Source organism: Mirounga angustirostris, unplaced genomic scaffold (genome assembly GCF_029215605.1).
Source record: "Mirounga angustirostris isolate CCGP_5_RB_7025 unplaced genomic scaffold, mMirAng1.0.hap1 SCAF_10, whole genome shotgun sequence".
Lineage (NCBI taxonomy): Eukaryota > Metazoa > Chordata > Mammalia > Carnivora > Phocidae > Mirounga > Mirounga angustirostris.
Window position 1 is genome coordinate 21,711,524 of NW_026991718.1, and position 23,880 is coordinate 21,735,403.

Consider the following 23,880-nt stretch of genomic DNA (forward strand, 5'->3'; position numbering starts at 1 on the left):
TGAATGTGGGACGAAAGGGAAAGGATCCTATTTCAGAATACCTGTGTATCAATCCATTCAACAACCAAGGTAGATGGACTAGTCCCAGCGTCAGCAAACTACATAGGCAAGTCAATCCTGCCACTGCCTGTTTTTGTAAATAAAGTTTTACTGAGACACAGCCTTTGTGTTTACATAACATGGCTGCTTCATGCTACAATGGTAGGGTTTTGTATTGTACAGAGTTCATAGGGCCCCCAAAGCCTAAAATATTTACTTTCTTGCTCTTTACAGAAAAAGCTGATCTCTGGGCCAGTCCTTTGCTACTTAAGCATGGTCCTTGAATAGTAACATCAGTATCTCCTAGGATTTGCTAGAAATGCAGAATCGCAGGCTCCCCCCCAAAACCTGAGTCTGAATCTGCATTTTAACAAGATTCCAAGCACTGGACTTGGTGACCCCAATTTTCTGTCACCATTGCAGCATACTGATTCTAACAATTCACTAAGCAGAAACAAGTCCAGCAATGCTAGATGTGGAAGGAGGCACACAAGGAGGGCAGGACACTGACCTTAAGGAGCATAAAATTTAATTCAATAGTTTTTAAACTTTACCATGCAGAGGATTTCCTTGGGGAAACTTGTTAAAAATACAGGCCTGGGGCTTTCCCCTTCAAATGTGGATCCAGTAGATCTTACCTGGGTCTGGGAATATGCATTTCTTTTTTTTTTAAAGCAGGTTTTGTTTTTTTTGTTTTTTTTTTAAGATTTTATCTATTTATTTGACAGAGAGAGATAGCGAGGGAGGGAACACAAGCAGGGAGAGTGGGAGAGGGAGAAGCAGGCCTCCCACAGAGCAGGGAGCCCGATGCAGGGCTCTATCCCAGGACCCTGGGATCATGACCTGAGCCGAAGGCAGACGCTCAACGACTGAGCCACCCAGGCGCCCCTGGGAATATGCATTTCTAACAAGCATTTTGGGGGATCCTGATGCCTCTGGGCCTCGGGCAACAACAGAGTAACCCTTCTCATCATGCCCTTTTTCTTCCCCTACCATCAGGCTCCCTTTGTGGCAGGCCAGATGGATTACTGCATGGACAACCCAGCCATCTTTTTGCCAGTCCTGGTTGGTTTCAACCCTGTGAACATGGCCAGGTAAGCCTGCTGAAATGAAAGACAGTGACTGACCACACCCCTGGGGGAGGCCAAGAGGGAACCTGTCAAAATCTACAGTACGACCACAAAGGGGATGGCACGGTGGATATGGTCTTATTGACCACATCTCAGAATATTAAAGTAAATATCGACTGTCCCTAAGCTTATGAGGTTTTTGTTTTCGGTGGGTTGTTTTTGTTTTTGTTTTGTTTTTTTGGTCGGTTGGTTGATTTATTCTCTTGTTTCAGAAAGGATTGAAGGCAGCTTACAAAGGCCACATAAAATATCAAAAGCATACATTCAAAACAGGAAGGGAAGAGACATGGAAAACAAGGGCCAGAAGGTAGACTAGGGTCAGGAAAATGCATACCACAAAGATGAGCATCTTTTCAAAGGAGCAGTGGGTGCTGAGTGGCCTCTGACTCCCCTTTGCCCAGCTTCCTTATTTTAGCACCCATTCTCCTTTGTCATTCTAGGCACTCCTTTGGTCCCCTCTGTTCCCCTTTCCTGAAAACTTTGTGCCACCCAATCACCTCTGCCTTATTCTCTATGTAGATGGCCACTGTGACCTCAGAGAAGGTCAGTGTATGAAATCCATAGTGCTCAGGTGTGGTTCTGTGGATGTGCAGCCTTGGGAGTGGTTTTTGTTTTTGTTTTTTAGATTTTTCTTTTTAAAGATTTTATTTATTTATTTGACAGAGAGAGACAGCGAGAGAGGGAACACAAGCAGGGGGAGTGGGAGAGGGAGAAGCAGGCTTCCTGTGGAGCAGGGAGCCCAATGCGGGGCTCGATCCCAGGATCCCAGAATCACGACCTGAGCCGAAGGCAGATGCTTAACTGACTGAGCCACCCAGGCGTCCCAGGGAGTGTTAAAGCAATAAGAAGGTAGATTTTTAGCCCCTTGTGCGAGAGCTCTGATGTTGTCGCTTTGGGGTAAGGCCCTGAAATATCTATTTTTTGAAGACATCCCTGGAGATGCTGGTGCGCAGCCAGGTTTGGGGAACTCTGCTAACTTAACCATTGGAGTGGGCCTCCTGATGAAGCTAAAGGCTTCCTGTTGCTGGAGTATTCCAGTGAAGGCTTGTTGATTTCTCAAGAGCAGCTTTGCATTCAGGGGTGGTCTTGGGGGATGGGGCAGCTGGGTGCTTTCTGAGGTCTTTTTCTCAACTCCCAGATTCCAGGCTTGTAGTGTAATTCATGTGAAGATATAAATGAGTCTGAGATACTTTTAACCCTGCTCCTTTTCATGGAGGACTCTCCTTCGCCAAAAATGTATCTGCTGCAGTGGATGCTAATTTCAGGCACTGTGACTAAGAGAAATAAAGGATTTCAAACAACGTAGGCGTGGAGATCTTCTAGTTGTTACTTAAGTCAGTGGCTCCCAAACTTGGCCAATCTTCAGAGTCGTCTGGGAAGCATTTTAAAAATACAGATTTTGGGGCTCCACTCCAGAACTCCTGAAGTTGATTCTCAGGGTGCTCGTGGTACCCAGAAATGGGTAGTTTAAAAAAAAAAAACAACAACTCAAACTCCCCAGGTGATTTTGATGACTAGCCAAGTTTGGGAGTCTAGGTTTCCACTGTACAATGAACACTGTCTCCTCGCTCTGCTTAGGTCTCTAGGGACTTTCAGAAGTAGTTTGAGGACAAATGACAGAAAACACTTTACACGATGGGCATGTAATATGTGAAACTTGTTTGCCCTCGAGGAAATACAGATGAAAAAATATAAAAATAGTTCAAGAAGGGGTAGACATTTTGCAGGGATGGGATGATAAGAGGAGGTTAGAGAGGCCTTATAGAGAGGTAACTCTCTGAGCTCCTGCCACAGTGGGTGATTTGATAAGTACCCCCTAGCAGAGTTGACCAGTAGAGGTCAACTACAGAAGATCCCCATTCTTTGAGATTCCATGGTTGCACCTAAGCAGGTAACAAGTCTGTTGATCTCTTGTCCCCTTAGCACATTGTTTTGTTCATGATTAATTTATTCAAGAAATGTTTGCTGACTGTTAGGTGCTATGCTTTATACCCTGCAGTTGTGTTCCTTCAGTAGGAACTGTTGTCCCTCCCTCAAGTAGTGAGGGGTTTGCTATTTGGGGAGATGGCCAGAATATCTTCCCAGGAATGGGAAGGGCTTCTGATGGACCTTAAGAATGAAAATAAAGTGGCAGTTTTGACATTCTGATGATAGGTACTCCTCCAAGGACCCACAGAAAGTTGTGGGTAGTATGGCCGTGGCAGTGGGACATGGGCAAGGACCAGGATACGAGAAAGTTCTTGTCTCAGGCTGGAGCTTTAAACTTGAGTGTTGGCTTTGCTCTGGGATTAAATTGCTGAATGCATTACTAGCCCTTATCCTTGGGGTTCAGAGACACAGTGCCCCCATGAGCTCCAAAGCATATCTCTAGGAGATTGTTGACATTAGACCCCAATCCCAATGTGGTCTTTGATCCTGACTCCCATCTGAGGCCCTTCCTTCCTTTAGATCCTCACAATCTCCCCACCTCTCTCTCTGTGGGCCCCAGAAATGACCCCATTGAAGACTGGAGTTCCACATTCCGACAAATAGCAGAGCAGATGCAGAAACTGCAAGAGAAACAAGAAACTTTTGTGCTCAATCCTGCAATTGGGGTAGGATCTTCCCCACTCCCACCTAGGGAATGCTTGCCACCTCCCAGATGCCTCTGATTTTGTTACATCTTCTCTAAATTCCTGGCATTGTGTGTCAACTAAAATGTAGTAAAGCAAATCTTGTTTTCCCATTTCCTCATTCACCTTAAGATGTTGTATTTCCATCTTGATCCTGTCTCCTAAATCTGTAATCATTAAACACCTAACCCGTCTGGGGTGGGTTTCCTGTTTGAAGAACCTCTTTTGCATCTGTGAGTAGAGAGTATTGAATGGAATGGTGAATTGCTTTCTGTTTCTCTTACTTTTTAGTTTCAAATACAGGCTTTATTTATTTATTTTTATTTATTTGCGAGAGAGAGAATGAGAGACAGAGAGCATGAGAGGGAGGAGGGTCAGAGGGAGAAGCAGACTCCCTGCCGAGCAGGGAGCCCAAAGTGGGACTCGATCCTGGGACTCCAGGATCATGACCTGAGCTGAAGGCAGTCGCTTAACCAACTGAACCACCCAGGCGCCCTCAAATACAGGCTTTAAAACAATGGGATTCAGTTTCATCTTTCTGCCTTTCTAATCCTCTCCAAAACTGGGTGGGCCTTTCAAGCCTCCGGTGCTCCTACGCCTTTTTCTCTGGGGTGGCGATACGTGGCACTAGGGCATGAGCGTAGTCTACCCTCACTTAGACTTGACAAGGGCCTGAGCCGAATCCCTGCTGCGGGCCCTCTCTGCCAGTGATCAGAGCATCTGAGACATTCTCCTTGCTCTTCCCTCTGTGTGGTAGGAAGGCAGCTACCCCGTGTGAGGTCCCTATCTTTCCACTCTCAGGCGCTCATCTCTCTTCCTGTCTGCAGTTGTTTACTTTTAATCTCCTTTTCCCAGACACCGCTTTGATCATTTTTTTTTTTAAAGATTTTTATTTATTTGTTTAACACAGAGAGAGTACAAGTAGGCAGAGCAGCAGACAGAGGGAGAGGGAGAAGCAGGCTCTCCACCGAGCAGGGAGCCCGATGCGGGGCTCGATCCCAGGACCCTGGGGTCATGACCTGAGCCGAAGGCAGTCGCTTAACAACTGAGCCACCCAGGCGCCCCTTGATCATTCTTTTTGTAGCCATCTCTTTATGCATGGTGTGTCGTGTTACATCCCTATCCATTACAATGGCTGCTTCGTTGGTCTGTCCAAAGGACATGAAATGTGGTGTTCAGATTGACAAACTGCTATTAAAAAAATGGGGTTTGGGTGGGGAGAAACTTCTTGAAAAAAAAAAAAAAACCACCCTCTCCAAAAAACACTTATCTCCTGCTAACGGGACTCCCAATCACTGTGGCTTCCTCCTCAGAGTCCTGAATGTACTGTAGAAATGACCAGAGCTGGCCCTTACCCTCTCTCTTCTCTCAGTGAAGCCCTCAACCCAGCACTCCTCATAGCGCACTAGGCACCCCCAGTCCTGCCGAATGCAGCCCCAGTGGCCTCTAACCAGACTCCATGCCAGGGGCCACTAACTAGACTCTGTGCCAGGGGCCACCAACCAGAGTGCATGCCCAGTGGCCACTAATTAGTGAACTCCAGGATCCTCCTTCCTCTCCCAATTCCTCTCGGGTGTCATCACGTCCTCAGCCCGAGGGCCTCAGTGGCTCATCCTGGATGAAAGGTGGAAGTGCAACCAAGATCCTGCTGGAAACCCTGCTACTGGAGGGTTGTAGGGTCTCCGCTGCTCTCAGCACATTCTCTCCTGTACCGGTAGGGGGGATCTGGACGAGAGAGAGATCAGAGTCAGGCAGGGAAGGGATTGGTACAGGTTGGGGGATGGCAAGTCCAGACGCAGAGACAGGTTAATGGCAGCAAGACGAAGGCCCCACCATGCCTCCCATGGGAAAAGAGCTGGCCTGGGGTTCTTACCACACAGAGTCTCGATTGTTTCCAGTGGACCCTGGATTCCTCAGGTCCCGCTAATCTCTGTGCCCACTTGGGACATCCAAAGCTACCCTAATTTCGGAGAGTCTTTGACTTGGGGATGGTCCAGGTCATGCAGGAAGAGCTCCTTCTGCTGGGGGCCTGCTTCCCTTACTGGGTCTCTGGCCTGGCCCCCCGAATCCCCACTTAACCTCCTCATCTACTCTGATCCCATCCTCCTCCCACCACTCTCTTAATCTCCTTATCCCTCTGTCTGCTCTTTGTGTTCTGCTCACTGAAGCCCTTTCTATTCTCTGTAATGCATTCTGATAATACTCACTGCACCTCCACTAGGGACCAGCAGAACTTAGTTTTAAGGGAATTGTGCCTTCGGCTGGCAGGGGCGGGTACCCATGCTTTCTGAGGAGGCACTGGGCCCACACTGGGAGCTGGCGGCCTTTCTCCCAGGTGCCTTCTGGAAATCCTGCGGACATTTGAGCGGGCTCATCAGGTGACCTATAGTCAAAGCCCTAAGATCACTGCCCTGATGAAGCAAGCCAGCACCAGGTGTGTGGAAATGTGTTTGGAGGGGGGAGGTGGCGTGGATAGGGAATGTGCTGAGAGCAGCGGAGACCCTACAAGACTCATTAACAGGGTGAGGGGTGTGGTCTGTGTGGTGGAGGGGCATGGTAGGCTTCCTGTTGGTTTACACCTGTGCTCTGCCATGTACATCTTTCTCTGATCCCTCGTCTTTTTTCACTGTGATCTCTCCTCTTGTGTCCTGACCTCTGGCCCATTCTCAGCCTGGAGAAAAAAGGCCCAGTGTACCTGATTGGCTGGCAGACCCTCGGCATCATTGCCATCATGGATGGAGTGGAGTGCATCCACACCTTTGGTGCTGGTGGGACCCCAGTCCAGACTTTCTTCCTGGTTCCTCCTGATGCAAATCGATTTCCTCCCCCGCAACCCATGGGGGTTCCTCATTCAATGTCCATCCTGTCTTATTGGAATAGGCATTTCAGTCAAATGCTCCTTCCTTTGAACCCCTATTCAGGCCTTGGTCCCTTAACTCCCAGCCCTGCTTAGCTCTGGCCTCCCATGTGTGTTACACCTCACCCTACACCCCACTTGCCACTTTCCTCCAAGTCCCATTAACATCCCCCCAAGCCTAGAACTTTTCTTTCCTATAAGGCCCATCACTCCTTTCTTCCTGTCCTTAAACTTTCCAGACTTCTGTGATGTCCGTGGCTTTTTCATTGGTGATCACAGTGATATGTTTAACCAGAAGGCTGAGCTCATCAACCAGGTGGGAGGATGACGGGACATGGGGGAGGTTGTGAAGGTGATTGGTGTGCAGAATGGGAGGTAAGGGGAGGTAGAGACAGGTGGGGGAGTGTAACAGGGCAGACAGTTCAGAGAAGGGAATATGGGTTAGAGGTCGGGAGGCTTTGGGGCAGCACAGGGAGGGTGGAAGGCTCTGGATTCACCCTCTAAAGCTGGCTCTGGTCCAGTGCTCTTCCCTTAACTTGCTGCATCATCTTGGGCAAAACACTTTGCCTCCTTGAACCTCAGTTCTTTCATCTGTATACAAACACGCTGTATGAGAGGTCCTGTGAGGCCCTCTGCAGTCTCCGGGGCTCTGTGCTGGAGTTTTTCATGGGGGGGGGATTCCCATCTTCTTGTGCCCAGGGTCCCCAGTTCTCCTTCTCCCAGGAGGACTTCCTGACTTCCATCTTGCCATCCCTCATGGAAATTGACACTGTGGTCTTCATTTTTACCCTGGATGGTGAGAGGGAAGACAGAAGCGGTGGGGTGAGCAGATGGAGGTGGCAGAGTGACTCAGGGGAACTGTCATTTTTCTGGGTCTTAAGGCACCTGCTCTGAGGGAGGGCCAGGGGCACGTGTCCTGACTGGACCCCAGGGGAACAGGAAGAACAGCTGGACAGCCAGCCTTTCATCTCTGGTGCCCTCCCCCTCTCCTAGACAACCTCACGGAGGTGCAGACGCTGGTGGAGCAGGTGAAAGAGAAGACTGCCAACATCCAGGCCCTGGCACATAGCACCGTGGGCCAGGCCCTGCCAGTGAGGGTCCAGCCTTAAGGAGGGAACCTGGGGTGGCAGTTACAGCAAGGCCTTCCTGGAGATACTGCTCTGGCTCATCTTTCTCTCTCTCTTTCCCCAGACCCCTCGAAGAAGCTCTTCCCCTCCATCATCAGCATCATGTGGCCACTGCTTTTCTTCGAATATGAAGGGAACTTCATCCAGGTATGGGGACTAAGAGGATATTATCTGCACTGAGGGACTCAAAGGGGGAGGGGTTCCAGAAATTAGAAAACTCAAGGCTGGAGGTAGAAAGCTTTGTTGGACTTCCAGAAAGCCAGCTGGGCAAGTTCTTGTGTTACCAGGTCACTGGTCAGAGTTTCCAAGGCAATGGCTCAGTTCTATCCCGGAATATGTGCAAAAGACAGGCCAGGCCACCAGTCGTCTGACAGATACTCATTTGTCCTTTGTTACGGGTTCATTGTCGATATTATAGTCATCCTCACTATACAAAACTCTTTAAGGCACATGCTTGCAAATTCACTATGCTGAATTCACTGCAGACAATATTACACTGATATCGTCCGTAATACAGTGAAATTATAATTCCACTAGTTATAATTTATTACAATATGTATTATCATTATAATTTTCAGTAATTATAATTATTATGATATTTATTATAATTATAATTTTCGCTAATTATAATTTCACTAGTGAAGCACTGATAATGTTTGGGCAAAGCATTAACAGTACAAGCACTGATAATAATCATAGAAATAATAATCAATTTGGGTGCACTTCGCAGTTTAGAGTTTAGAGTGGGCATTGGGACATCTGAGTATCAGTTCATCTGTGCTTTGTGGCCCAAGAGAGAAAGCAGTTTTACATCTGTGGTCCTCCGTTTTCTCACTGACACCTGTCCACCATCCACAGGGCGCAACCAGGGCCCCGAAGGGTTGCCCTGGAGAGATGTGGTCTCATCCATTATTCAGATCACCTCTTCCAGGAAGCTTCCTGACTTGACCAGACAACAGCTGCCATGCTTTCTTACCTGCACTAAGAACTCAATGGAAGCTCCCCACCGCCGCCCCCCCGCCCCGAGCCAGGGGATCCTTGCTCCTTCTTTGTGTGTATCTTTGTCTTCCCTTCCAAATGGTGTTCATTGGTCACATCTCTACTTTTTGGCATACTTTCCACATTCGTTGTCTCCTTTGACATCTCACATCTTCTAAGAAGTCTTCTCCAATGAAACTCACAATGTTTAGACCCCTCCTTGATGTGAGATACCTCTCCACACTTCCAGGTTCCACTGTACAGTCATCATACCTAATACACATGTAGGCCTATGCACTTTACAAACTATTTCATTTATAATAATCATTTCTCATAACGAGCTCCTAAGGGATGTAGGTTTTGTCCCCCATCTCAGATAAGGAAGCTGAAACTAAGAGATTAAGGGATTGTAATCATAGCCACATGGCTAAAGCGGAGTCAAGACTCAAACCCTGGCCTTGTGACTCGAAGCTCATGGTTTATTTCACTTCACAATATAAATTTCAACCATATCCATGAATTGAGTCAGATTCTTTTACTCATTCCTTCAACAAATATTTTTTATGCACCTATCACATGCCAGGTACTATTCCAGGGATAGGGGATATGGTAGGGAATCTTAAGCTGTGATTTTTTTTTTTTAAAGATTTTATTTATTTATTTGAGAGAGAGAGATTGAGAGAACGAGTGGGGGGAGGGGCAGAGGGAGAAGCAGACTCCCTGCAGACATGGGACTCGATTCCAGGACCCTGGGATGGTGACCTGAGCCCTTTAACCGACTGACACACCCAGGCACCCTAACCTGTGATCTTTTGAAAAAGATCTGTTTTTAAGGAAAATTGTAATTATAATAGCAACATTTTTGTTGTAAACACTTCAGAAAATACAGAAATCAAAAGAAGGAAAAAAGTATCCATAACAACCTTCTTCCAAAAAACCACTTAGACAAATTTTGGAGAATGTCCCTCTAGCCTTTTTTATGCATACGTAAATATATTTATACAAAAACAGGACCATATTTGACATGCTGTTTTTAACTTGCTTCTCTTCATTGAAAATTATGAACACATTTCTGTACAAATATATCCATACCATCATTTTTTCTTTAGATTTTTTATTTATTTGAGAGAGAGAGCATGAGAGAGAGGGGGGTCAGAGGGAGAAGCAGACTCCCTGCTGAGCAGGGAGCCCGACGTGGGACTTGATCCTGGGACTCCAGGATTATGACCTGAGTGGAAGGCAGATGCTTAACCAACTGAGCCACCCAGGCGCCCGACATCATCATTTTTTTAAAGATTTTTATTTATGGTTTTGAGAGAGAGAGAGCATGAGTAGGGGGAGAGGGAGGGGCCGAGGGAGAGGGAGAAGCAGACTCCCTGCTGAACGCAGAGCCCAACGCAGGTGCTTGATCCCAGGACCTGAGATCATGACCTGAACTGAAGTCAAACACTTAACTGAGCCACCCAGGTGCCCCTAATTCAAATTGCTTTGATAACTATGGAGATTGGCCACCTAAAGATATATATTGGGTATTGCACTTTTTTTCTTTATTGTGTTACTTTTTCATACCTTTTGAGCATATTTACCCATTCTTTTGAGCATATTTATTTTTTTCTTATTAATTTATAAGAGGGAGTGTTTATAGCAAGGACAGTAGCCTTTTTTTTCTTGTTCTGTATTTTCCTCCAGTTTATTACTGTTTTTTCTACGTTTTTGATGTAGAGATGTTTTATTTACATTTTTACATAGTCACATCTATCAGTCTTTTTTTGGTGTGTATGGCTTCTGTCTTATGCTTGATTCTGGTTTGTATCTTTCTAAATACATGGCAATTGTTTGAAATAAAGAGGCTTCCATTAGTAAATCTTCAGTTGCAGAAATATTTTTGATGTAAACTCCTCCCACACTTGTATTTTGAAAAATTTTCCACCCTACAGAAAAATTGCAAGAACAGTGAACACCCATACACCAATTTTTAAAAAGATTTTATTTATTTATTTGAGAGAGAGAGAGCTAGGTTCACCAGCCTTTAACATTTGGCCACATCTGCTTCATCCCTCTTTTCCTCTGAATTATTTGAAAGATACTTGGAGATATGATGACACTTGACACAAATTACTGTGTCCCCTAAGAACAAGGACATTTGCCTACATAACCACAATATAATTATCACACTCAGGAAAAATGACAGTGAATACAATTATCAAATCTGCAGACCATATTAAAATTTCCCCAATTATCCCTGTATTATTTTTATTTCCAGGTCCAGGATCCAATCAGAGATAATGCATTGCACTTAGTTATCAGGTCTCTTTAGTTTCTTTCCTTATTTTTTTTTTTTTTTTAAGATTTTGTTTATTTATTTGACAGAGAGAGACACAGTGAGAGAGGGATCACAAGCAGGGGGAGTGGGAGAGGGAGAAGCAGGCTTCCCCCTGAGCAGGGAGTCCGATGCAGGGCTCGATCCCAGGACCCTGGATCATGACCTGAGCTGAAGGCAGACGCTTAACGACTGAGCCACGCAGGCGCCCCTAGTCTCTTTAATCTAGATGAATTCTTTAGCTGTTTTTTTGTGTCTTTTATGACACTGATAGTATAGGAGTCTGGACCAATTGTTTTCCAGAATATGCTTCACCTTGGATTTGCCTGATTGTTTCTTCATTCTATTCAGGTGAAGTCTTTTGGCAAGAGTACTGCATAGAGGAGACTGTGGCTTTGCCAGTGTATCAGATTAGGAGGTGCCTGATGTCAGGTCATTTCTTTATTGGTGATGTTTGATCACTTACTCAAGGTAGTGTCAGATTTCTTTTTTTTTAGGATTTTATTTATTTATTTATTTGAGAGAAACAGAGAGAGAACATGAGTGATGGGGGAGGGGCAGAGGGAGAGGGAGAAGCAGACTCCCCACTGAGCAGGGAGCCAGCCGGGGGACTCCATCCCGGGAGCCGGAGATCATGACCAGAGCTGAGGGTAGAAGCTTAATGGACTGAGCCACCCAGGCGCCCTGGTAGAGTCCGATTTCTTTGCATCCTATTCCTTAGTGATCTTTCACCCAATGGTTTTAGCATCCACAGATGATTCTTGGTTGAATCAATTTATTACTATGGCGGTTTTTTAATGGTGATTTTCTATTTCTATCTTTTTGTCTACATTTATTAGTTGGTATTCTTCTGTAAAGAAAATCTCTCCCTTCTCTCCCCACCCTATCTACATATATTTAGACTCAGTATGGACTCATGAATTTTTTGTTGTTAAGCGTGTTTTAATCCATCCCTGTCATTATTGATTTTAATACTCAAAATGAGCTCTTATTCAGGCTGGCCCTTTTGTCCTTGTGACATATCCACATTAGTGTTTAACCATTCTTTGCTGTGTGTCTTTTTGGGAAAAAAAATAAATCACCTTTTCTCTTATGCAAAAGGGTAGCATATTATAGTCTTTGTGCCTTGCGTTTTTTAACAAGATATCTTGAAAATCACTCCACTTCAGTTTCTAAATCTCGTGATTACTATTTACCTGTGTGTGTGTATAGATGTGCATCTGTACAATAGCATCCCCAGCTGTCTATGTAGGAGAACAGAAATGTTGTCCCAGGTTCACCTCGTACTTTCCCTGGTTCCAGTCCTGGCTGGAATCAGTAATTTTCAAGGAGCCCCCGTGGTTGTCAGTGGGGATTGGTACAGCAGTCCTGCCTTCTCCACGTTTGCTTTCCACGGTTTCATTTACCCCAATCAACTGTAGTCCAAAGGGTCAGTAGTAGCCTAACGCTACGTCACACTGCCTATGTCATTCCTGTCCCTCCATCTCATCCAGTGGCCATTTTGTCATCTCACATCGTCACCAGAAGGGGAATGGTGAATATAGTAAAAGAAGATATTTTGAGAGACCACAGTCACATAACTTTTATTATAGTATGTTCTTATAATTGTTCTATTTTATTGTTGTTGCTGTTCATCTCTTACTGTGCCTAATGCATAAAATAATCTTTATCATAGGTATGTATATATAGGAAAAAAACAGTATGTGTATGGCTCGGTACTGTGCAGTGTCGGGCATCCCCTGGGGGTCTGGAACTCATCCCGTGGGTAAGTGGGGACTGCTGTATTTAAAAAGCTAGGTGTAGGGGCGCTTCTGGTGGCTTTGCCTCTAAGCAAAGTTCTTTGGTAGAAAGAACAAGTAAATACAGGGGCACCTGGGTGGCTCAATCGGCTAAATGTCGGACTCTTGATTTCCGTTCAGGTCATGACCTCAGGGTCATGAGATTGAGCCCCACATCCGGCTCTGTGCTCAGGGTGGAGTCTGAGATTCTTTTTTTTTTTTTTTAAAGATTTTATTTATTTATTTGACACAGAGAGACACAGCGAGAGAGGGAACATAAGCAGGGGGAGTGGGAGAGGGAGAAGCAGGCCTCCCGCGGAGCAGGGAGCCCAATGCGGGGCTCGATCCCAGGACCTTGGGATCATGACCTGAGCCGAAGGCAGACGCTTAACGACTGAGCCACCCAGGCGCCCGGAGTCTGAGATTCTTCTCCCTCTGCTCCTCTCCCTGTTTGCGTGTGCACTGTCTCTGTCTCCAAAAAAAAAAAAAAAAAAAAGAATGAGGAAATATAGTTGACCTTGAAAAACACGGGGATTAGAAGCACTGGCATCCCACACAGTTGAAAATCCCCCTATAACTTTTGACTCCCCAAACTTAACTAATAGCTTACTGTGGACCACAAGCCTTCCCGATAACAGTCAATACATATTTTTAAAGTTCTTTGTATTATAGGCTGTATCCTTACAATAAAATAAGCTAGAGAAAAGAAAATGTTAAATCATACAGAAAATTCATTTATAGTACCACACTGTATTTATTGAAAAAATCTGCCTATAAGTGGACCTGTGTAGTTCAAACCCTTGTTGTTCAAGGGTCAACTGTGTATTTTTTTCACATAAGTACATATATACACATTTATGAATGTATATATGTTCTCCTTCCTGTTTTCCCTTAGTGAGAATGTTGATTTCCAACATCATCAATATATTTATCCATTTGCTTAGTCCTGCAATAAATACTGGTTTTGAAATTGCTACCCTAAAACACTATCATCAACAAACTTACCAAGAATGGTCAAGATTTCTTTGCAGTTCTTTTTGTCTTCTGACCATATCCCACGAAAGGTACCTAAAGTGTCAAAAGTCACTTGCATTAAATTTTTTCCTCTCTCTCTGTAGTTATGTTATCAGTATGATATATAGTTAGTTTCATTTGCTTTGTTTTTATTTTTTTTCCATTTTAGAAGTTTTTTTAAGATTTTATTTATTTGTCAGAGAGAGAGGGAGAGCACAAGCAGGAGGGGCAGCAGACAGAGGGAGAGGGAGAAGCAGGGTCCCCGCTGAGCATGGAGCCTGATGTGGGACTCAATCTCAGGACCCTGGGATCATGACCTGAACCGAAGGCAGACACTTAACTGACTAAGCCACCCAGGTGTCCCTGAGTTTTTTGTTTTTGATCTCACTTTATCTTTTGAATATGTAAAACATAACGTGGTTTAAAGTCAAACTGTAGGGGTGCCTGGGTGGCTCAGTTGTTAAGCGTCTGCCTTCGGCTCAGGTCATGATCCCAGGGTCCTGGGATCGAGCCCCTCATTGGGCTCCCTGCTCTGCGGGAAGCCTGCTTCTCCCTCTTCCAGTCCCCCTGCTTGTGTTCCCTCTCTCGCTGTGTCTCTATCAAATAAATAAATAAAATCTTTAAAAAAATTAAAAAAAATAAAGTCAAACTGTATAAAAAGGAGATGTCCCACCCCCTTCACTCTTCCTTCCTCCTGTCTCCACTCATCCCTACAGGTAAACAATTTCATTAGTTACTGACGTGCCTTCCTGTGGTTCTTTTTGCAAAAAAAGTGTGTTTGTATGTACTTTGCAATTTTTTCTTATACAAGAGGCACTGTGCTATGTATATTCTTTTGTACTTTAATGAGATATCCTGAAAATAACTCCACTTGGGTTTATAAAACCCTTCCTCATTATTTTTTACATTTGTGTGTAAATTGTACATGTGCAAGAATTACTTGGGCAGTCTCTGATGTAGGACATTTGGTTGTTTCCAATATTTTGCTATTACCAATAATGATGCAATGAATATGCATGTATTTTTGTAATGTAGAAGTGTATCTTTGGCGTAAACTAGAAGAATGAGACCTGGGTCAAAGGATAAATACATATGTAATTTTGTTAGATACTGCAACATTTCTCTTCATAGGGATTGTCCCATTTTGCTTTTTTTTTTTTTTTTTTAAAGATTATTTATTTATTTATTTGACAGAGAGAGACGCAATGAGAGAGGGAACACAAGCAGGGGGAGTGGGAGAGGGAGAAGCAGTCTTCCCGCGGAGCAGGGAGCCCGATGCGGGGCTCGATTCCAGCACCCTGGGATCATGACCTGAGCCGAAGGCAGATGCTTGACGACTGAGCCATCCAGGCGCCCCTTCCCTATAGCCTCTTTAAGAGCATTCTCAGGCTTTTGGATTTGTGCCAATGTGATAGATGAGAAATTCTATTTCTGTGTGGTTTTCATTTGTATTTTACTTATTATGTGTTTAATTGAGCCTCTTTTCACATGCTTAAGGGTCTTTAGTAAATCTTTTTGTGAATTGTGTGTTCATGTAAATACATGAAATATACTCATTTTCTAATGGTATTGGGGTCTGTATGATCCCTTGATTTTTAGTACTTTATTTTTTTTTTTTTAAGATTTTATTTATTTATTTGAGACAGAGAGAATGAGAGACAGAGAGCATGAGAGGGAGGAGGGTCAGAGGGAGAAGCAGACTCCCTGCCAAGCAGGGAGCCCGATGCGGGACTCGATCCCGGGACTCGATCCCGGGACTCCAGGATCATGACCTGAGCCGAAGGCAGTCGCTTAACCAACTGAGCCACCCAGGCGCCCTAGTACTTTATTTTTATTTAAAGATATTATTTATTTGAGAGAGAGAGAGCACAAGCAGGGGGAGCGACATGCAGAGGGAGAGGGAGAAGCAGGCTCCCTGCTGAATAGAGAGCCTGATGTGGACTCGATCCCAGGACCCTGGGATCATGACCTGAGCCGAAGGCAGACACTTAACTGACTGAGCCACCCAGGTGCCCCTGATTTTTAGCACTTTATAAATCAGAGGCATTAGTCCTTTCTTTCTGATATGTATTGTAAATATTTCATTTGGGTTTTAACCATGCAAATGTCTTTGTTTTAATTTTTCTGGGGTAGAACTTATTAATCCATTTTTTGTTGAATCTGGACCTTGAGGCACAGAAAGCTCTCTGCTACTCCCAGGTTGTAAAGGAACTCCACCTGTGCTTTCTTCTAGTAAAAATGGTTTCTTTTTTCTTTCTTTTTTAAAAAACACTTAGACCTGCAATTCATTAATTGATTCTTGTGTATGGGTTAAGGTATGAATCCACTTTTATTTTTTTCTAAGTGACTGTCTCTCTCCATATATATAATATATATTTATAATTTATTTATTTGAGAGAGAGTGAGCGAGAGAGAAAAGGAGCAGGGGTGGGGGTAGAAGCAGACTCCCCATTGAGCAGGGAGCCCCATGTGGGGCTCCATCCCTGGACCCTGAGATCATGACCTGAGCCAAAGGCAGACATTAACTGACTGAGCCACCCAGATGCTCCATCTCAATATATTTTTTAAATTCATCTTTTCCTGAGTGATTTGAGATGCTACTTCTATCAGATACTTAGTTCCCATGTGCACTGGTTTATTTATGGACTTTCTGTTCTGTTCTACCAGTCTGTCTATTGATGTGATGATGCCATACAGTTTAAATATAGAGGCTTATTGTGTTCTTAATATCTGAAAGGTTAGTGCTTCTCTCACTTTTTTTTTTTAAGATTTTATTTATTTATTTGACAGAGAGACAGATAGTGAGAGCAGGAACACAAGCAGGGGCAGTGGGAGAGGGAGAAGCAGGCTCTCCGTTGAGCAGGGATCCTGATGCGGGACTCGATCCCAGGACCCTGGGATCATGACCTGAGCCGAAGGCAGACGCTTAACAACTGAGCTCCCCAGGCGCCCCTCTCACTCATCTTTTTAAGGATTTTTCTAGGTACATTTGCTGCCTTTTTTCTATATGTACTTTAAAATGAATGTGTCTGGATTCAAATTATGTACACTTTAATATATTTTTGTGTTAATGAGAGCTCATGGTATACATGGTAATATAATGGTCAGTGACATAAATGATATAACCCGGAGTTGATTGATCTCTTTCCCACAGGGCAGTCTGTGTACTGCATACTAGCTAGCTCCATTCTGATTGGTCAGATTTCTGCGTGTGCGCTCTCTCTCTTTTTTTTTTTTTTTGGCCAAATGAGCCACAGTATCTTTTTTTTTCCCCCAGTTTTTATTTAAATTCCTGTTAGTTAACACACAGTGTAATGTTAGTTTCAGGTGTACAATATAGTGATTCAACACTTCCATACAACACCCGGTGCTCATCACAACAGGTGCACTCCTTAAGCCCCATCACCTGCTTCACCCATCCCCCACCCACCTACCTTCCCTCTGGTAACCATTGTTCTCTATAGTTAAGAGTCTGTTTCTGGCTTGCCTCTCTCTCTCTCTTTCCCCCCCTTTATTTTGTTTCTTAAATTCCACATATGAGTGAAATCATATGGCATTTGTCTTTCCCTGACTGACTTATTTCACTTAGCATAATAATCTCTAGCTCCATCCACATCATTGCAAATGTTCTTATACAGTACTCATGTCCCTGTCAATCACTTGTTAAGTATTTTCAATATACCCTCTGCAAAGGGTGTGTGTGACCCGCTATTTCTAGGATGCCAGAATAAGAGGGTAGAAGTAGTGGTAGCTTGTTCCCTAGCCTGGCTAGGACCCAGTAATTAATCCTCTCAATTCTTTTTCTGGACTCCGGTTATAGTAATAGATGCAAAGTGCAGTAATGGAGGTTATAAGTGCAAGAGATGAGGGCCAAGGACAGGTGGTGTTTATACTCACAGTACTATGTGTTTATACAGTGTTTTAGTTTTCAGTGTGCTTTCCCATACATTATCTTATTCACCTAGGAGATGATTGTGGCCAAGTAGGAAATGCCTTCATCACAAATCAGAAGACCTGGGTTTAGGTCCTGAGAGAGAAAGAGAGACTACAAGTGGTGGGAGGGGCAGAGGGAGGAGGAGAGAAAGAATCTCCAGCAGACCCCCAATGCAGGGGTCGATCTCATGACTCTGAGATCATGACCTGAGCCGAAATCAAGAGTCAGACGCTTAACTCACTGAGCCACCCAGTTGCCCCTCACGTTACTTTACTTTTGACCTCTAGTTTCCACATATGTAGAAATGGGGATAGAAAATCCGATTTCGTTGGGTTGTTATAGGTTTAAATTGAATTAGTTTTCAACAACTGTGTATTGATCGTATCCATGTATCAGCCATTATCAAAAAGATTGGGGCTCTGGAGCAGAATAAGACACCATCTCTGCTCTCAAGGAGCCTTTGGTTTAGTGGAATGAATCCCAGGATCTTCACTCCTCCCCTGTCACGTACCTGGGGAGCAAAAGGAAAGTTCTGATAAGTGCAAAACCCTTTTGCGCAAGAACTCAGAGAAGAGGGTGCCTGGGTGGCTCAGTCGTTAAGCGTCTGCCTTCGGCTCGGGTCACGATCCCGGTGTCCTGGGATCAAGCCCCGCATCGGGCTCCCTGTTCGGCAGGGAACCTGCTTCTCCTTCTCCCACTCCCCCTGCTTGTGTTCCCTCTCTCACTGTCTCTTTCTCTGTCAAATAAATAAATAAAATCTTAAAAAAAAAAAAAAAAGAACTCAGAGAAGATATCTGTGTACTGGGGGGTCAAAACCACAAATGTGTGACACCACTAAGTTTGCCTGGGACAGTCCTGGTTTACAACTACTGTCCTGACGTCTAACTCTGGGCTGGTCAAACAAATTATGTCTATATTTTGGTCCCTGGTTTTTGATCCCTGGATTCCTGTCTGACAATAGGGCCCTATTCACCCTATTGCTCTACCATCCTCTAATTTCCCATACCCTTGTGTGTGTGCCCTGTTTAGAGGCTCCAGCATGAGCTAAGCACCAAGTGGGTGCTGAATACTGTGAACACAGGGGCCCATGTGCTTCTTGGGAAGATTCTCCAAAACCACATGTTGGACCTCTGCATTCGCAACTCCAAGTTCTTCTGGCGGGCGCTGGCCATGCTGCAGGTAGGCTGTGATGGGATGTGGCTGGGTGGGGCCTGGCCCCCTGCCTAGGCTGCCACAGAGATATGGACACGTGTGGGGCCAAGGGCTGACTTTACTCCTGCGCTGCCTCCTCCTCCTATCAGGCTCATCCACCCCTCTGGGGAATGTATGTGCATGCTTGGGGGCATGACTGTGTGATGATAACTATCAGACAAGATTCTTTCAGTTACAAGTATGTGACAGACCTCTAATTCATACCAGTTTAAGCTAAACAAGGCAAATGACTGGTTCACGTAACTGGAGTTCCAGGGTAGCTCGATCCAGATACTCCAAACAATGTGCTCCAGGATGTCAGCCCTTAACTCTCCTTTGTGTTGCTCTCCTTCTCAGGAAGCTTTTCTCCAGTAGGTGGCAAATTGGCCCCGGGCAGTGCCAGCCTAGCATCCTACCAATTTAGCAACCCGAGTGGAAGGAGAGTTTATCTGTGCCTGTGATTCCCACGAATGCCTGGGAGGAAGGGCTCTCGCTGGCTTGTCTTGGGTCACATGCCATCTCTGAGCCAGTCACTGCTCCAGGGGAAGGCAGCCCTCTGCCCAGGCCTGGCTCATGTGCTCTCCCTAGGGGATGGCACTGGAGGAAAGGGTGGGAAGTGAGCCTCGGTCAAACAGCCTGGCCTGAGAATGGAGGAACCATAGTTCCCTGGAGGAAGATCAAGGTGCTGGTACTAGAAGGGGGAGGAAGATCAAGGTGCTGGTACTAGAAGGGGGAGGAAGATCAAGGTGCTGGTACTAGAAGGGGGAGGAAGATCAAGGTGCTGGTACTAGAAGGGGGAGGAAGATCAAGGTGCTGGTACTAGAAGGGGGAGGAAGATCAAGGTGCTGGTACTAGAAGGGGGAGGAAGATCAAGGTGCTGGTACTAGAAGGGGGAGGAAGATCAAGGTGCTGGTACTAGAAGGGGGAGGAATGGCCGCCGAGCAGATAGCACAATAGCTGGTCATGAAAGGAGAGTTGTTAAGTTTAGCAAACAAAAATACAGGACAAATTTGAATTTCAGATAAATAAAGGATTTTTTTTTTAGTATAAGTATGTCCCATGCAATATTTGAAGCATACTTATACTATTTTTCTCATTATTCATTTGAAATTCCTATTCCTGGGTATCCTGTATTTTTATTTGCTAAATCTGACAACCCTGTGTGAAGGGAATCAATGAGCATTTAGTGAGCACCCACCAAGTCCCTAGAACCTTCTCTAATGAATAGAACCAACCAACCAGGAAAAGAAAAGTGCTTTATGCTCTTTTAGATCCTGGGGTTGGGGTGGGTAGGGGGAATCGGAGATATGTCTGATCCAGGACTTGGCATCCCAGAGTGGCCCCTCTAAGGATTACATGGAAGATTGAAAGCCAGACCAGAACTGGGGCTTGCCAAATGTAGCTAGACCTGGGCCATCCAAAATGGCAGTCACCACCCACATGTGGCTACTGAGCACTGGAAATGTGGCTAGTGTGTCTGAGGAGCTGAACTTTTATGTTTTGTTTAAAAACTGAAGCAGTGTAATTTTTTTCATTAAATGCAACTTTATTGTTTTGGTAGAACTACATTTTACTTTTACCTCAAAATTCAGTACCTGAACTGAGATGTGCTGGGATTTTAAACTAGACACTAGATTTCAAAGACATGATACAAAAATATTGTAGAATACCCTATTAATAATTTGTAATATTGTTTATATGTTGGAATAATATTTTAGACATATATATTGGATTAGATAAAACATGATTAAAATCTATTTTCTTATTTGCTTCTTTTGCATTCCATGTGTTTCTTTTTTAATGCAGTACTAGAAAATCTTTTTTTTTTTTTTAAAGATTTTATTTATTTATTTGACAGAGAGAGACACAGCGAGAGAGGGAACACAAGCAGGGGGAGTGGTAGAGGGAGAAGCAGGCTTCCCACGGAGCAGGGAGCCCGATGTGGGGCTCAATCTAAGGACCCTGGGATCATGACCTGAGCCGAAGGCAGACGCTTAACGTCTGAGCCACCCAGGCACCCCAGTACTAGAAAATCTTAAATTACATATGTGGCTCACATTATATTTCTCTTGGGCAGTGCTGAGCTAGTGGGGGGGGGGGGCGGGTGACAAAAAGGAGCAGCTTTTGCAGATGAGCAGTCTTGGCAGGGTATGAAGGATGGATAGGGTTAAGGAGGAAACTGGAAGGAGTGAGTTCAGTTTAAGGTTACCAACCTATGGGGTTGGTGGCACATGGCCGAAAGTGTGACCAAGTTGCCATTAATCCTCCAGTTTAACCCGGCCCATCAAAGCCCACCACTAACCCTTGTTCTTCACACCTGGGGATTGTGAGTTTGGGATCGCCTATAGGGACCACTTCTCTACAGCCTCTCTGGCCCGTCTTCGGGATCCCAGGTGCCTGCCTCCCACTCTCCCACTCCTTTCTCCTCTTCGATTTCATTCTCTGCTCCCCCGGCCTTCTAGCCCGACACTGACCTTCCTGCTTCCTCCACAGCGGTTCTCTGGACAGCCCAAGGCTCGATGCATCGAGACCCTCCTCCAGGTGATCCACTTCCCCCAGCCACTGTCGGATGACATTTGGACTGCTCCCATCTCCTTCCACATCCAGGTTGCACACGAGAAGGAAGAGGTATCCCACCGGCAGCTAACATTCATTGAGTCCTTTCAGCGTATCAGGAATTTTGCTTGATACTGTGTTTACAAAGTTAGTGATGTTCTGCCAAGGAGCTCCCTGTTTCTTGGGGAATTGTGATTGTGACAAGGAGGCACAGAGGTGTGGAATGGATATGGTGCATGGTCAGATTTCCCCAAGGCTGGATAAAGGAGAACTCTAGAAGTCCAGAGGGTGTTTTGTTTTGTTGCCAAGTACTTGGCTGGTACAGTGATGTCAAGTCAATTCAACTCTTGTTCAGTTGTGTATGATGTTCAGGTGTAATGAACTAGGTGGAGAAGCAGCTGGATACATTCTGGCATTATGGAGGAGATAAAGATGGCTAAGGTCTGATCCCCACCCCCTAGGAATTCACAAGCACATACGAACAATTCCAATACAAGACAGAGAGAGTTGAAATGGATTAGAACAGCAGGCTGGGTACAGAGAGCTGCCAGAATTATTTGGGGGAGATTACAGGGTAGGCCAAGAATCAAGGAAAATTTTGGAAGAAAGGAGGTTGGGGTGGGTGAGGGAACATCCAAAGAAAATCTGGGGATGTTTGGATACTTGTACTGATGTGTGGTTCCAACATCAGAGAGTTAGGTCATTGTCAATGGAACCTGACCTCTAGGTTGAGCTAAAATGGTTCAAAGATTTTTTAGAATTATCCAGAGACAAATGGCAGGGTGACAATGTTTACCGTTATTTTGGAGAAAGCAAACTTCTGAGGGTAAGAAAGCTGTAATCTATTATCAACACAGGCACTAATTCTGCTGAAATGATGAAAGGATCTATCCCAGAAGACTGGATTGGATTGTGGAAGGTGAAGGAAACAATTCTGCTACACTCATTTGCTCGATCAAAAATAAGAGGTGAAGGGTGGAAGATATTTGGATATTGCATATACTTCAAACTTAATATATTAAAAACCGGAACCCAGGATCTCTCCTCCAAATCAGCTGTTCTTTTCATAACTTAGGTGGTCTTAAATATTAGACAGGCTGGGGCCAGTCACCTGGGATAGTAAGACTGAAGGAAGATGTTGGGACCAGGTAGGAGATCAAAGGGCCCCAATCTGGCTCCAGGGATGGGCCTTAAAGCACAGCAAAATGTCTAAGATCCAATCCAGATTCAGCTATGGATTGGACAGGTGGGTCAAATCCTAGGCACTGAATTTAGGCGGTGTGAAATGCTTCCATCCTGGAAAAGAGAAGATTTGGGCTTACCTATAAGCTAGTGGCTGGGGTGCTCTGGCATGGGAGGAAGAGACAGGAAGGGGAGCCAGAAGGATCTTGTAATGCCAGGAAGTACAGAAGCGCCCATAAAAACAAAAGGATTGGGTCATAGCAAAGGGATAGGAGTCAACCTAAGAGAGCTCCCAATGGCCAAAGTTGGAACAACATGAGCAACAAAATAAATAATGTTGTATTGGACTATAACACAGAGTACTAGATAAGTAGGCATGAGTTCATGCTGATATAACAAAATAATGGAATAAATAAATAGGAGTTACACAGAATTCCAAATAATATATGTAGATACAGCCCACTCCAAGAGATGGAGCTTAACAACCCCTCACTTCTTCCAACCCCAACATGGGCTACACTTAGGGGCTTGCTTCCAAAGAACAGAGTATGGAAAGAGAAAAATAATGGCTTCACCGTGGAGAAACCTGGCTACCTTAGCCAAGTAATGAAGATTGGCAACACGGGCTGCTATCATTACTGAGTAAGATCAGTAATGAGAAGCGCAGGGCGCCTCTGTGGTATTTTCCCCAAAACACATAACCTCGGTCTAAGCGTACGGAAAACAGAGAAACCCAAATTTAAGAACCTGCCAGTACTCCTAAAAACTGTCAAGGTCAGAGAAACTCTCACAGACCAGAGGAGACTAAGGGGGCATGACAACCAAATCCAACGTGGGCCCTAGGTTGGATCCGGGACAGAAAAAGGACGTTAGTGGAAAAACTAGTGAAATCTGAATGAAGTTTGGCATTCAGTTCAAAGTAAATGTACCAGGGTGTCTGGGTGGCTCAGCTGTTAAGCGTCTGCCTTTGGCTCAGGTCATGATCCCCGGGGTCCCGGGATCGAGCCCCACGGGGGGGCTCTCTGCTCAGCGGGAAGCCTGCTTCTTCCTCTCCCTCTCCCCCTGCTTGTATTCCCTCTCTCGCTGTCTCTCTCTCTGCCAAATAAATAAATAAAATCTTTAAAAAACAAAAGCAAACAAAAAACAAAGTAAATGTACCAAT

General features: G+C 44.9%; 1 protein-coding gene and 1 long non-coding RNA gene across 3 annotated transcripts in view; one reads left to right on the forward strand and one right to left on the reverse strand.

The window, feature by feature from the left end:
* Positions 1 to 1,035: 1,035 nt before the first annotated feature.
* On the forward strand, positions 1,036 to 21,668 carry GCKR (glucokinase regulator). The gene is made up of 4 exons (XM_064572004.1): positions 1,036 to 1,133; positions 7,830 to 7,912; positions 18,819 to 18,968; positions 21,474 to 21,668. Exons 2-4 carry the CDS (start codon positions 7,868 to 7,870, stop codon positions 21,666 to 21,668), a joined length of 390 nt encoding a protein of 129 aa, XP_064428074.1. The 5' UTR covers positions 1,036 to 1,133; positions 7,830 to 7,867.
* LOC135361721 (uncharacterized) overlaps positions 10,751 to 23,880 on the reverse strand; it is a 54,128-nt gene continuing 40,998 nt past the window's right edge. For both annotated transcript variants that reach the window (XR_010405475.1, XR_010405474.1), the window contains exons 2-4: positions 21,455 to 21,623; positions 13,847 to 13,909; positions 10,751 to 13,313 (exon numbers count right to left, since the gene is read on the reverse strand). This is a non-coding gene — a long non-coding RNA (uncharacterized LOC135361721). The remainder of the gene's footprint in view (positions 13,314 to 13,846; positions 13,910 to 21,454; positions 21,624 to 23,880) is intronic.